This window comes from Parathielavia appendiculata (genome assembly GCF_033297405.1).
Source record: "Parathielavia appendiculata strain CBS 731.68 unplaced genomic scaffold N657scaffold_10, whole genome shotgun sequence".
In the NCBI taxonomy this organism is placed as follows: Eukaryota; Fungi; Ascomycota; class Sordariomycetes; order Sordariales; family Chaetomiaceae; genus Parathielavia; species Parathielavia appendiculata.
The window spans coordinates 634,584-648,159 of record NW_026944229.1 but is presented as its reverse complement, the minus strand read 5'-3'; the positions used below and the strand labels follow the sequence as shown (position 1 = coordinate 648,159).

The 13,576-nt window shown below is 55.7% G+C and overlaps 6 protein-coding genes across 6 annotated transcripts; 2 read left to right on the top strand and 4 right to left on the bottom strand.

Moving 5' to 3' along the window:
- Positions 1-391: 391 nt before the first annotated feature.
- Positions 392-1,026, top strand: N657DRAFT_600227 (uncharacterized protein; the record flags this gene model as incomplete). The annotated part of the gene is made up of 2 exons (XM_062790074.1): positions 392-626; positions 709-1,026. 2 exons carry the CDS (start codon positions 392-394, stop codon positions 942-944), a joined length of 471 nt encoding a protein of 156 aa, XP_062645750.1. The 3' UTR covers positions 945-1,026.
- A 527-nt stretch (positions 1,027-1,553) lies between these two features.
- On the bottom strand, positions 1,554-1,982 carry N657DRAFT_635424 (uncharacterized protein; the record flags this gene model as incomplete). Its single annotated transcript, XM_062791342.1, has 1 exon — positions 1,554-1,982. The coding sequence occupies one exon, from the start codon at positions 1,980-1,982 to the stop codon at positions 1,554-1,556; it is 429 nt and encodes a 142-aa protein (XP_062645749.1).
- Positions 1,983-3,635: 1,653 nt separating this feature from the next.
- Positions 3,636-5,368, bottom strand: N657DRAFT_576931 (uncharacterized protein; the record flags this gene model as incomplete). The annotated part of the gene is made up of 2 exons (XM_062789219.1): positions 3,636-4,070; positions 4,190-5,368. 2 exons carry the CDS (start codon positions 5,366-5,368, stop codon positions 3,636-3,638), a joined length of 1,614 nt encoding a protein of 537 aa, XP_062645748.1.
- Positions 5,369-7,122: 1,754 nt separating this feature from the next.
- Positions 7,123-10,155, bottom strand: N657DRAFT_600220 (uncharacterized protein). The gene is made up of 3 exons (XM_062790073.1): positions 9,911-10,155; positions 8,522-9,854; positions 7,123-8,462 (listed from the first exon to the last, which is right to left on the bottom strand). Exons 1-3 carry the CDS (start codon positions 10,025-10,027, stop codon positions 7,300-7,302), a joined length of 2,613 nt encoding a protein of 870 aa, XP_062645747.1. The 5' UTR covers positions 10,028-10,155; the 3' UTR covers positions 7,123-7,299.
- A 908-nt stretch (positions 10,156-11,063) lies between these two features.
- Positions 11,064-12,655, top strand: N657DRAFT_576812 (DUF1479-domain-containing protein; the record flags this gene model as incomplete). The annotated part of the gene is made up of 3 exons (XM_062789211.1): positions 11,064-11,454; positions 11,536-12,273; positions 12,333-12,655. 3 exons carry the CDS (start codon positions 11,064-11,066, stop codon positions 12,653-12,655), a joined length of 1,452 nt encoding a protein of 483 aa, XP_062645746.1.
- A 136-nt stretch (positions 12,656-12,791) lies between these two features.
- Positions 12,792-13,322, bottom strand: N657DRAFT_576441 (uncharacterized protein; the record flags this gene model as incomplete). Its single annotated transcript, XM_062789176.1, has 1 exon — positions 12,792-13,322. The coding sequence occupies one exon, from the start codon at positions 13,320-13,322 to the stop codon at positions 12,792-12,794; it is 531 nt and encodes a 176-aa protein (XP_062645745.1).
- Positions 13,323-13,576: the final 254 nt, after the last annotated feature.

Below are 13,576 nucleotides of genomic sequence, written 5' to 3'. Positions count from 1 at the left end.
ATGTCGCCTGCAGTGGCCATCCGCATCATATGTGTTCGACTGCATGCATGCAACGCATGCACATATGCAACCATGGAGTCATAGAATAGAGCATGACGCTCCTGTACTTAACTAGAGATACAAGTTGAAACTCGTGTTCTAATTGTTTTGAATGTCTGACCTCCCAGAATTGACATCAATCTGGCCCTGCAACGACAAAAACATAACGACACAGCAATTCCACGGCAGACTTAACTACCCCTGAATTGATTCAACCACCGCACTTGAGCCCTCAATCACCTAGAGAACTGCAACCGCCCATCTCACTTCCAGCCCACAGTAAAGCGTGATCATGTCCCACTCCGCCTCGCCCAACGTACGCGCAATCCGCGCCGCCCTCGCGAGGAGGCGCATGGCCCGCCGACTGGGTTTCGATTCGGCGGATGCGCTCGAACGCTGGGAGGGAGAGATCGTCCTGGACCACTTCGCAAACTTCATTTGCGATTACCTTGCCCTGGGGTATACCGTCGAGCCCGACCGCGCGAAACTCGTGGCGTACATTGACCTGGACCGGGCGGTCGACGCGCGGATCCAGATGCTCGAGGAGAGACGGTTTGAGACTGCGCTGGATCCGGATAAGTGTGAATGTAAGTCACCTCCATCTCCCTTTTGAAGGGAAATAACAAACAGAAGGGGAATGGGCTGACAGAGGCGTTTTTGGTGACATAGGGACGGCTAGGGACCATTACAAGCAGTTTGTGGTTGGGGTCGTGGCGGATGACCGCTGGCTAGCAAACTATGGGCTCGAGGTGGCGGAACTTTGTAAGCGTGGTTGGACGGCCAGGGAGACGACGATCAAGCTGGTCAAGTTCCTGGACTTTTTGATACAGGAGTGGGTTGAGGGATCCGGGGATAGTTCGAACAGGGAAAAGACAGGGCAGGTACAGGTTTGGCGGGTCTTATGATGCAGTGGTGATTCTCATGGTCAAGGGGCAAGATGTCTGGTTCGAGTGAGAGGTTTCGGGTTGGGTTTGCAGCATTCAGTGTAAAGGAGGTCTTTTCAGGCTTCAAGATAGATATGCATTGCTTTTAATGGCATTCTGTATTAACAGTAAAAATAGATAAAGCTCTCTCAGACTATCCACCAAGTCTAACGTGCGACAATGCGGAATTGCTGAGTTTCAAGTTGTCTCCCACATGCAGGAAAATACTGACAGCCGTGCATGGGTATAAGAAACGTGGAGATGACTCATGTTTGATAAGCAAAGCTGGGGAAGACTTATAAGGTAGGCAAGGGTGCAAGGACTAGGACCCTTGGACCATTTCGAATCAAGGGAAAGTTGGAGACGGTGATTGTGCTAGATATAATGGTTCATTGAATAGTGTATACTACATTGCTATGAATCCGTCTCTATCGTGATCATGATCCCCAACACAAATACTAAAATGCTATGCCTGAAAGGAGTGGTACGAACAGAAACCCAACCGTGTGCCATGCATGCTGATGAATATATCCAAAAACTCTAACCGAACCCCTCATCCATCTCGCTCCAAAATCAGATTCCAAGCCGCGCTTAGACGCTGGCAACGCAGAAGGGAATGCCGTTGAGGTACTCGCAGTGGCTGCGGTCAGGGCAGTTGCCGACGAGCTGCAAGACGTTCTGGGTGTCGCAGACCTGGATGGCGTAGGCGCCGAAGCAGTCGTACTTGCCCGGGGTCGAGCACGACTCGCCGGGGCTCTGGCCGGGGCGACCATTGCGGGCCTGGACCTTGTTGGCGGTGCAGAAGGGGAGGTCGAAGCCGTTCTGGGGCAGGTTCTGGCAGGACGTGTCCTTGGGGCAGTCGCCGACGAGCTCCCACTTGCCCTGGATGTTGCAGATCTCGATGCCCGTGTTTGGGGTGGTGCAGCGGTAGGTGCCGAACGTGCAGGTCTCGGTGCGCTTCTCAGAAGGAGCAGCGAAGGCAGAGGCGGCGAGGACAAGGGCGGCAGCGATGTACTTCATTGTGAATGTGTTTGTGGTGATGTCGGTGTTGTAGGACGAGAGTAAGTAGAATTGAGTCTGGAGTGGTTGAGTGAGAGTCAAGTTGAGTTATGAGAGTCAGAGATGTTGTGATTCGAGTGCTGGATGTTGTGATGATGAGCTGGAAAGGGAGGCCAACTCAGGTGAAGACCGTGGCATCTTATACTCGAGAACATAACCGACCTCTCGGAATCCCAACTCGCTGCATCATCAGATACTCAACGCCACCTGGCGGAGTCCCCATGGCAGTGGTTCACCGGCAGCATCGCCATGACGGTTCCCGCCCCAGATTCCGTGAGTCGAGGAGGATACGAAGAATCCAGAGTCGTGAAAGTCCAAATTGGGACAAATCACGAGTTTCTATGGGGTAACACGAGTCATCAGCCGTAAGAGGTGAGATTTACACGGCAATGCTCAGCCTAGGGAGCGGCCATGGCAGGGCAAAGAGGCTGGCGCTGCCTCAAGGGCTACTGGAGCATTGAATGTTGTTCGGCCCCGGCCCATTGGTTCAGCTTCCGCCCCATCCATAAGAGCAAGAGTCATGCATCCCTAACAAAGGAAGACGCAGCGACTGCTTCCGCGAGGGAGACCCGGACACGAACACACTGACCGCATAAAAGGCCCCAGTCGGCGTGCAGCCTCAGCACACGGAAATCGTCGAATACGAGCAAGCCTCGACAAAGTTATTTTTAGTTCAGCCCCGGACTCAGGACTCGGGAGGAGCCACTAAGCCGTCCCCACCTCTCCCGGTTCGGTGGCGGGGGCGGAGACCTCCTTCCTGAATCATATGGAACCCGCAGCGACGGATGCTCCTGCCAATGGCATACTAACACCCGGCAGCTGATTCGGAGCAGGACCAATGGCGATCTCCTTACGGATCATGGTACTGTAACTCCCAAAGTTATCTCCCTCTGCGGAGGAATTCAGACCTCAAAGTCTCGCCTCATATCCGACCACTTGGATTCTGACGGTTTTGCCGGAGTCGTCGAGTTCGATCAATGGCAACACGATGGAGATTCTGGGCCTTAAAAGATAACTGTCAGCATGACACTGTTCCTCCCCAAAATCTGCGAAGATCAATTATTTGGCATGCCATCCGACTCCAAGCTGACCACTGCAGGCATCGGTGATGCCATCGAGTGTGAACGCGCGGATCTCCAATCTCACCTCACTGCCACCGTCAGCCGCGCAAGTGTTGGTGAATGGGCAAGTCCGGACACTTGAACATGAAAAGTGAAAATTTTTGTGTCTTTATTAATTAGTTACCTGACGTTCACTCGGAATTCAACCTTCAGTCTCAATCAACCTGCAATAGCCAATGACGTTAAAAGCTATAGAAAATCGGAGAGAACACGAGAACTTAACTACACGACTAAGAGCGAGTCCAAAGAAGCCACAAGTGAACAATACCCAGAAGTTGAATTCCTGACAATCAAACTCAGTGTTGCTGCCGCCTCCCCGGAGATCGCTGACCGCTAACTACCATGGGAGCCCGCCGCTGAACAGTAGCTCTAGAACCATCCTAATATCAACAAACAGCAACATATTAATTCTCACCACAACCTAGTATGGCACCGACCCCAGCGCATCCTCTCATTCTCTCCCCATATACCCCCCCTAATAATTACCGCCTCCTCACCCTCCCGATCGCAGCATCCACAACATCAACCCAACCACCTCATCCCCCATCCTAAGTTCATACCTCATCCCGCCCTCCCCAACCTGATACACGCCGACTCCACCGCTCGAGCCCCGACCACCAGCATCCTCCCATCGCTTGAGATCAAACACTGTCACCCCCTTCAGATTCTCAAACTGCCCAAACGGCGCAAACCCGGTTCTCCGGGCCGCGTCGGGCCACCGCCAGACCTCGGTCGCGGACGCGACGTCGACGATGACGAAGGTGTTGGACGCCGCGTTGCAGTAGGCGAGGCGGCGGCAGTCTGGCGAGATGCATGTTTGCGCGTTTGGTGGGATAGAGAAGATCTGTGTGGTGTTGGTCAGCAGGTCCCAGACGAGGACGAGACGGTCCGGGGCGGACGGGGTGAGGTTCGGGGAGGTCGCCTGGAGCTTGGGGTAGGATGATTTGCTGGTGAGGCTGAAGGATGTTCTTGCTGGCCGTCGTGCTTGTGGTGCTTGTGGGGCTGAGCGGGGTGGCTGCGCTGCTTGTCTGCTCGGAAGATCCAGACCGAGACGGCGGTGCTGCCGTGTGCGGCGAGACAGGCTGGAAGGGCGGTTTGGAGAGCCGGATAGTCGCGTACGCGTACGCGGTAGGGTTCGTGGCGTTGTTTGTCCGGAAGGGACGTGTTGGACTGTTTGGGGGTCTGCGAGTGAAGTTTGGTGACCGGCGCTACGTGCCAAGCGATGAGAATTGTTGAGTTGAGGCGCGGAGGGTCGCCTGGTGTTGGGGCCGCTGTTGCCACGAGGATGGGCGAGTCGGAGCTGTAGGCAAGTTCGGGGAACTTGGGTAGGAACGGCAGGTCGGCTTTCAATAGCTCGATAGAGTGATTGGGGTCCTCGCGGAAGGGAGTTTTGGCTCCAAGATGCCGGGCGAGGAAGTATCGGTCGATACGCTCAATTTTGGGACGGTAGACGGCCAGACCTGCATAGTCGTTGTGGAACGCATCGCGTGGGCTGGCTGCCCACCGGTGCACTTCCTCGATAACCTGGACCTTTTTGACGCCATTGCTGCCCTTGGCAAAGTTGTAGATCTCGAGTGCAAGTCCGAAGTGGGAGGTAGTTCCAATCAGCGTGGCGTTCTTGGAGAGGATCGCGTGGCTGCGGATGAAGTACTCGCGGGACTGCACGCGCGGCTGAACATAGGATGTGATCTTGATGGTTCCATGGAGTGCGTTCTTGGGGATAGACCAGATTTTGACATTATTGCTGTGCTTGGTCGCTACGTAGCACGAAGTGGGCGAGGTATCAATGTGCAGGATCTCGGAGCCCTTGCCCTTGTCTGTGAGGTGGCGCTTGGGAGTGACATCGATAGGAGGCTGATGTGGACTCTGTTTTACCGGAGCTGGTACGATGACCTGACTGGCCGGGGTCGCGGTGTTGATCCAAGTCTGGCTATACTCGGGTGGTGACGAGGAGGGCATTGGCGATAGTGGGGCTGGCGATGACGCCCCCCTACGCGGAAGTCCTGGATTCATAGATTCTGGGTGATAAGCCGATACAGGATTTATCGTGAACAAAGCACGTGGGATCCATCCGCTGCTGCTTCCACCGGAACCATGCGAAGCGAAAGATGTCGCTCGCGACTCCTGTGGGAAGTAACCGACTTTGGCGTCCTGGGTTGAATCCAGGGGATAGAGAGGAGACTTTAGATCGAAGTGTCTTGGGGAAGCCCGAGGCTCCGATCGCATGGCGAACGGACAGCTATGTTTCCAGACTGGTTTGATGAATGGCGGCGGAAAATATCGTTGAGGCAATAGATGGATGGCCTTCCTGCGTTGGCAAGGTTGGAGATCCTGGCAGACTCAGTGGTGATCTCGCTGGCTCTTGGATCGGGTAGAACGATGCAGGCTCCTCAGTGTAATACGACAGGGCGATGTTATTCTCAGGATGCCATGACACAGCAGGCTCGGGCTCCCTCTTGGAGATGGCGTGTCGCGTCGGTCGTGAGCCAGTTGCACTGGAGCTGACATGGTCCGGTATGTCAGTGATTGCAACATGTTTGAGACTTTCCCTCTCGCTCGTGGGATATGTTTTGCTGCCTCTTTTAGCACAGTCTGCGCAATGAAAACTTCCGTATCGAACGGGGAGCGGTACCTCGTGACCCCAGCATCAGTGTCGTAATGCGAGGAGGATCTTCTGGGGCGATATATGCAGCTCAACACTAGATCGAAGTAGGGTGATAGCACTAGCTCAGCTTCGCTGTTTTGGTGACTCGTGGATTGAGCTAGATGCTGAAGCCGCTTCACCTTGGCCGTAATGCTGTCATTGGCTGTGTTCACATCAGATGCGCTGTCTTGTAAGATGTCCCTGCTTCGACCCGAGAGTTAGACTCCATAATCATCGAGCACAGGGGCAAGGAACGGAGGATGGGGTGACATACAGGCTAGCGATCTGGAGGGCCAAGGCTAGTGCTTCCCGGAATATGTTCAGGCTGCTGCGGCAGCCCGAGATCTCACTCCGTCCGGATTCAACCCATTCCCACTTCTCCGAGCATCGTGCAAGGATTGTGTCAATGTAGATCAGAGCGTTGCCGAAGCTCTCGAGAACCAGGAGCATCTGCGCTTGGAGCGCCGCCGACACGGCCGGCTCATGTCTCACCAGTTCCAAGACCAGTCGCAAGTCAGGCAAATAGCGGGTGACGGCAGCGAGGTCGGCGTGGGCCACGCGCACCGAGCGGATGAAGCGCGTGATGATGGCTGAAGTTGACGAGACGCCTGAAAGGAGGGACTCAATGGGCCGGGCAATTGTCAGCATCTGCGGCCGCTCCATGGCCAATTCGCCTTCCATGCGAGGCCTGGATGTTATCTCGAGTCTTTCTATCAGCTGAAATGCTGAGAGCAAGATGCAAGAATCACTGCAGTGACCCCACACATTGGGACCCAACCCAGCTGTGAGAAAGAATATAAGGCATGGGAGCCAGGGATATCTCTCGGTTGACTTGTCGACGACACGTGGAATCCCCGGCCATGACAAGCAAACATTGATAGATGGAGATGCGGGGTCCGTCCAGTCCCATCATGTTTTGTCTCTTTGTCCTGATGCGCTCAGTCCCGACGTCCACCGAGTGCGCTCCCAGACAAAGGTATTTCAACCATTGGTAGATTGTGGCTCTTGGCTGGATTGGGATAAAACATGCCGGTTTGCAGCTCCTGCGTGCATGTGTCACGCATTGTCTACTGTGCAACTCTCTTTAGACTCTCGATGCGGCGAAAAAGTCGTCGCGCGGCAGACGAGGAAACGAGTCGGGACCAAAGCCTCGAGGCGCTGTGAAGCTTAAAGTCTCCAACCTTAAGGACTGTCAGCTTTGAACTCGGCTGAAAACTTGATGACGACCCCTTCCTACCTCTCCCTCTCGAACAGAATTTCCGTTTCGCTCCAAGGTTCAGTCCCAGGAGTCGTTGACGCGCCGGGCACAGTGCCCACGACGCACTTCTCACAAAATCTCTGCTTTGCTGCCAAGGTCTGGAACCAGGTCGGATTGGCTGCGGTACCGAACGGATACAGTGTCTAAAGTCTCACGACGGAGATGATACAGGCCCTGGAAACAGGCTTTAGAATTCTCGACGCCAAACATACCTAACTATTCGAACGCCGAAACACCTTTCTCCCGTGCACTACTTCAAGAACTGTAATTACAGTACTCTGGCCAAGCAAAGGGATTACCCGGGTCCAAAATGCTGCAAAAGGAAAAGTCGACCGACTGCGCAAACTGGGGATCCCAAGCCCTGAAAAGTGCGTCGTCGTCAACTAAGAAACCGTCAAGACTGCCATCTGATAACCCCGTCAGGGGTGAGGTGTCGTTGGATCCTATCGCCTGAGGTAGCACGGAGCCTGGTAGGGGTATCGCGTCGTCTAGCTGGGGGTATTCATATGCTGATATGGAGATGTTGGGCTGTGCCTGGTGCAAGTGAGAAGTGCCCCCGGTGCCTGGGCCGTGCAATGGTACGCCGGTTGAGACATAACTGTTGCCGGCATTGTTGTTGTGGCCTGCAGTCCATGTGGCGGCCCATGTCAGGGGCATAGACTGCGGTTGCTGTCCTTCACGTTGATCGGATGAGGACGATGTTGTGGGTGATGGTAATGGGCCACGAATATTGGTTGACGGGGCAAGAGAGCTGTTGACGTCGGCAATTGTTGATCCGTCGCCATGAGTGGGTTCCGCTGGATTGCGTGGGCTGCAGGGCGGCGCATCAGGGGGGGTATCGGACTCGTTAGCGGCCGGCGAAGGGTTCCGTCGAGAAGGGTTGGCTGTTGCTTGTCGATCATCTCCCTTATGCAGCTCTCTAGCCGCGACCTGTTCAGGCTCCATGCTGGTTTGCTCTTGACTGGCCCTGCTGGCTTCAGCCGACCTCTCGGTCCGCTTTCTGTTCAAGATTTCGCCCCGGTCTAGCTTCAACATGACCGCCTGCCCCAGCTGCCCGTTGATACGTGCGCTGCTCCATATGTCGGCCATGCTCTGCAATACGGGAAGCACTTTCTTGAAGTCGGCTCCTCCCCGGGTCCGAAACATCGGCAGTTGGCTAAACCGCCACTTGCGGTACGCCACGCTCAGAGACAATGTAAGGGCGTACGGAACAAAGGGCAAGGGGCTGAGCTTGTAGTCCCGGACGATATCGAGGATGCGATCGGCGGAATAAGATCGCCGTGCATTCACGCTGCTGGGCGGGAGATGCTGAGTGCGAGGACCAGGGAGAGTGTCACACTCCGGAGCAGTTCGAAAACGGTTGCGGGGCATGCGGACCGAGAGCGCGCCGATGGCGTGGTACAAGACTTCGAGGGTGACTTGAAGTGTAGTGGCGGTCAGCACTCGCTCAACAGTGTCGAGAAGTTCAGGGACGTACCAAGAAGAATTTCTGGCTCGTATTGCGCGCCTGCTTCGAGGGCCAGGCGTTCAAAAACGGGCATGTCGATGTAGCTCACCTTGGGATGTGGACGATACATCTCAATGACTTGGTCGAGCAGAAGGATCAAAGAGATGAAGAGCCTGAAAATGGGCGAATCGTCTGCGTCTGGTCGAGGGTCTTGTATGAGGTCAACGTTGTGGAACATGAGCGGCCGCGCATAGATAGTGCCGATCAATCGGTCGAGGGCGTAGAGGCATTTGAACAGTCTGGCCCCGGCGGCCTTTCCGTTCCCTTCGGTCTGTGTTCTCGCCAGAAGTCCTAGATGGACCCCGTGTGTGTGCACCAAGCTGACTAGTTTGGCGTACAAGGTGAGCGGTGCGAACCGCTCGATGGGATCTGCCGGCTGCCAGTAGAGGCAAGTCAATGCCATAACTTGAATTTGGCAGGTGAGCGATATTTGTTGGCCCTCTTGCAGCTCGGCGAGTCGGCCGTTGATGAAATTGGCCACTTCACGGGAATACTCGTCATACGACACGATATGAGCTTTGGCACTCTCGTCCGTCGGCGACTTGAATGTGAGTAAGCTGCGGGCATCTGGGTCGGTGGCCGCGGCGAGGCACACGGATGCTTGAATCAGCTGACGGAGGCACTTTTGCTTGGTGAGATCCGTAAGCGTTGTCTTCTCGTATATGGGAAAGATTGGATGGATTTTGGTGAGATAGATATCTCTCAAAGCCGCCCATTCCGTGTCTGAGGGCATCACCTTGTCGGCGAGACCACGGACAACGATTGATTGGGCCAGGGTTGCAAGCTTGGCTGTATCCTGGATATGAATTGTGAGACGCGTGCCGTCCCTCCGGGGCACGGAGAAAAACGGGCCTGGTGTTTCTGCTACAACTTGAGGACTATCAATGCTGACTGTTCTTTGATGCTGAGCGGGAGAGTCTTTCGGCTGCTGCGGAGAGGTTGGCGGCAGAAATCCGATCTGGTGGTCAGGAGCCTCATCCGTCTGCGTCGGTTCTTGGGTTGGGGGCAGATTGGCTTCCACGAGAATGCCTTCCGGATTGAGGTCTCCTAGAAATGGCGGGGCCGGTGAGGTTTGCCGCGTTTGGTCGGGTCGTGGGGTGCTTCTGGATGCCTTGTCGATAGCGTGGTGAAAGAAGCGCAGAAGTTGGGCGGCAGCATCGGACGCGTCTCTGTCAGAAGAGCTTCCCGTACTGTTTGTTGGAGCACGCCGCGACGGTCCACGGTCGATGGTGGCAACGCCATTGTCTTGGTCTATTTGCGCCGCGGCCGCTGTGGCTGAATCTTCGACATGGTGACAGCGTTTCTGGAAATGTCCGGGTTAACAAATACGAAGCCAAGAGGAGCCGGCATCCAAGATACCTTACGCTTCCTGCAAGGGAGACAGGCTTGATGAACCTGCTTCCTCTTTACAGGCAATCCGGCGGCGTCGTGCTCCACAAACTTGACTCCGCCAGGTCTGGTACTGCCGGCCATCATTGTGCGGGGTTGAACCAAGGTCAAAGACGAACCCACTCCGTATCGGCTACAAGTGAAATGTATAGCACCTGCCGTGCCCGCTGTTGGGAGTTCGCTGCTGGGACGATGAGGATGCCGTTGCCCGCCTATCGAACGAGGAGACTGAGAAGCTGGTATGTGGAATCTTTTTGGAACCACGAAAAAAGCCGGTGGGGCATCGGAGACGGACTTTCCTTTTCCGGATCTTCCGCTCGTATCAGATATCGGCAACCCTTATTCGACAACGTAACGTTACTCTAACCCTACATCGCCTACCCTGGCTCGCCTGGATTGTTCACGGCGTGCCACCGCCAGACTTGGGAAGAAATGGCTGCCTCGTGTTGGTATTTAAGCTTCGTTCTTCTTTCAATGTCTTGCTTCCTTTTCTTCCTCTCTTTTACGTCTTTCTTGTCATCTTCATTGCTAACAAATCAACTACCTTAGAGCTATGCACCTTTAATATAATACCAAGCAACATTCCAAGCAGCTCCTTCCGCAAATGAATCAGTGTGTGTTTGAGCACTAGCATCTCGAATGAAATGAATCGCGGTCATGCGGAGTTCAAGTTGTTCAATGACTCGCAACGGTTCTACTTGCGGCAACATTCCAATTGTCGCAGCCCATGGTGGAATTCCCTCTCTGGGAAATGACGTCGATCTGTGAGAGGGTCTGCCCAATGTGGCACCTCCGTGCTTCGTGCCCCGACACAGAGTAAGCCGTCGAGGCCTATTAATCCGACAGCTTGCAGGATATTGAAATGGACATATGGTTACGCTTCCGCTCTCCTCGATCGGCCACTTGACAGCACCGTTAGGAAACCTCGACCAGACGCATCGCCATTCTCTTCCGCCTGCCCTCCCCGCGGCCTGTCAACACCTGCAAAAGTTTCCGAATTCTCTGAACTTCCAGGTTTCTCACAGCGTTCCTGATGCTTTCACGATCAGTCCGCCGCCGATGCGGCCCTTTCAGTGTCCCAGCACTTCAGCTCTCACGACAGCATCTCCGGAGTGTCACATCCATGTCGGCCATGAACTCCTCCCAAACTGGCAAAGCAGAAGGCGACATCTCAGATACATTTGCCTCGCTCTCGGGGCGGAAAGCCCAACCCCTACCAGACCGCTTCCGGGAGCTTAAGCTCCGCCTGGTCAACGGCCACGAAGACGCCATCATCGCCAGTTGGAAACGCCTCCTCGCAACCCTCCGTCACGAAAACGACCTCATCGCCCGCATTGGGCCCGCCATCATTCCTCAAGTCCGCTTCAGCCACCTCCACCAAGACCTCGCCGCCCTCAAGTACGAAATAAAGAAGCGCGGCGTGGCCGTCGTCCGCGGCGTCATCCCCGAAGACGAGGCCCGCGCCTACAAGTTTGAAATCGAAGAATACGCCCGCCAAAACCCCCAGACCCGGGGTAAGCTCCTTCTCATCCTTTTCATTCAACCCCATTTTCGGAACCATTATCACAAGAAACCTTCCTAACAATCATGAACAGGCTTCCCACCCAACAACCCGCAAGTCTTCGAACTCTACTGGTCCACCTCCCAAATCCGCGCCCGCTCCCACTCCTCCTTACTCACCACCCAAACGGCGCTCATGACGAACCTCTGGCACGTCTCGGATTCTTCCGTCCCCGTCTCCCTGCACACGCCGCTCTGCTACGCCGACCGGCTCCGAATCCGGCAGCCGGGCGACGCACAGTTTGCGCTGGGACCGCACCAGGACGGCGGGAGCGTCGAGCGGTGGGAGGAAGACGGGTATGGCAAGGGTGGGGTGTATGATTCCGTCTTTAGGGGGGAATGGGAAAAGGGGTATGACCCGTTCGATGCGGCGGGCCGGGTGGGTGCGGTGACGGATTTGTATGGAGGGCTGGGGGCGTGCAGTATGTTTCGCATGTTTCAGGGCTGGTTGGCCATGAGTAGGGCGGCGCCCGGGGAGGGGACGCTCTTGGTGAATCCGCTGGTCAAGGAGAGTGTGGTATATGCGTTGCTGAGGCCGTTCTTTAGGGCGAGGAAGGCTTTGGAGGAGGTCGGTGGGGATGAGGGGATATTCTTGGACGAGGGGAATTGGGAGTTTACGGCTGGGGAAAATATGGACAGTTCGCTGCAAGGGGCGATCCCTGGATGTGCGCAGGAGTTCCCCGAGGGGATGCACCCGCACCTGGAGCTGGAGCGGACCATGGTGCATGTTCCGGAGGTCCGGCCGGGGGATTATGTCGTTTGGCATTGCGACAGTAAGTACCATCTGGTTGGGGCTGGAGTGAGGCGATGGTGAGTTGCTGACGTTCCGCAGCTATCCACGCTGTTGATAAGAAGCACGGCGGCAAGGGGGACTCGAGCGTGCTCTACATCCCCGTGTGCCCGACTACCAAAGCCAGCGCGGAATATGTGGTCCGGCAGCGGGCTGCATTTCTTCAAGGCACGCCTGGGCCGGACTTCCCGGGTGGTGAAGGCGAGTCGAGGCATATTGGGAGGGCTACCGAGGAGTATGTCAGAAGATACTGCCATCCCCTCGGTGTTCAGCAGATCGGCCTCGGCAAGCTCGTCACGGCGGAAGATGACACCACCGGCGGCAAGGTTGGGGTCCAGCAGGCAAACCATGTCTTGGGTTTCTAGGAACAGCAGCTGCGTGGGGTCCTCGAAGGTTTTGGAAGGTCTATAACAATCAACAGTTTGATTTCCAAGCCTTCTTATGCACTATTCCACAGCCCTCAATGTCCGATCCTTCGAGCCTTCAACCCTTCAATCTCCCTCACTTCTCCGCCGGGGCCTGGAAGAAATCCGACAGAAAATGCCTCAAGTAATTCGCCTTGCCCAGCTCCAGGCCCTTCATCCGCAAGATGCCGTACGCGATGCTCAAGTGGAAGAACAGGTTCGGCAGGGCGTAGCCCAACACGTACTGCGACGTCGTCGCCTCGGCGGAATCGAGCGGCCCCATCTTGATGGTCTGCGTTTTTCCGGTCGCGGCGTCCAGGTCCACGCGCTTGACCGTCTTGAGCAGGTCGAGCGTCTTGTTCACGCGCGCGACCAGCTCGTCCAGCGTCTTCTCATTGTCCTCCCACACCTCCACCTCGCGCCCCGCCAGGCGCTCCACCATCTTCTTGGCGAAGTTGGAGACGATCAGGATCTGGGTGCTGAAGGGCAGCATGTCCGGGTACAGGCGGGTCTCGGCCAGGGTCGCGGCCTCAGGGTGTGCCTTGGCCTTCTCGAGAAGGTCGAGCAGGGTCAGGAGGGCGTGGTTGCTCACACCGATGGTGCTGTCGTAGAGCGGGATTGTGGCCATTTTGGAGGTGGTCGCGGGGCCGACTCGGTCGAGTCGAAACGACTTTCAGTTGAAGTTGTTTGCCTGGTGGAGCTGGCTGGTTGTGCTTTGAGCGTTGAACTGAGGATTGATGTCGGGATTTCGAGACTGGCATCCGTGGGGAAGCGGTGATCTTAAATTCTCTCCTGCTTCCATAGAAAGGAGCCGCAGCTTTTCCATTCGATTCCTCCGGAGGGCGTCTCCGCCGGGTTTAACATGACCGTCGGGTCATCTCG

Coding starts and splice junctions, on each gene's coding strand:
- N657DRAFT_600220 (XM_062790073.1), bottom strand. CDS start 10,027: ATGATGGCCGGCAGTACCAGACCTGGCGGAGTCAAGTTTGTGGAGCAC. Junction 9,855..9,910: donor TCCCTTGCAGGAAGCGTAAG/GTATCTTGGATG, acceptor GGACATTTCCAG/AAACGCTGTCACCATGTCGA. Junction 8,463..8,521: donor CGAGCCAGAAATTCTTCTTG/GTACGTCCCTGA, acceptor CTACACTTCAAG/TCACCCTCGAAGTCTTGTAC.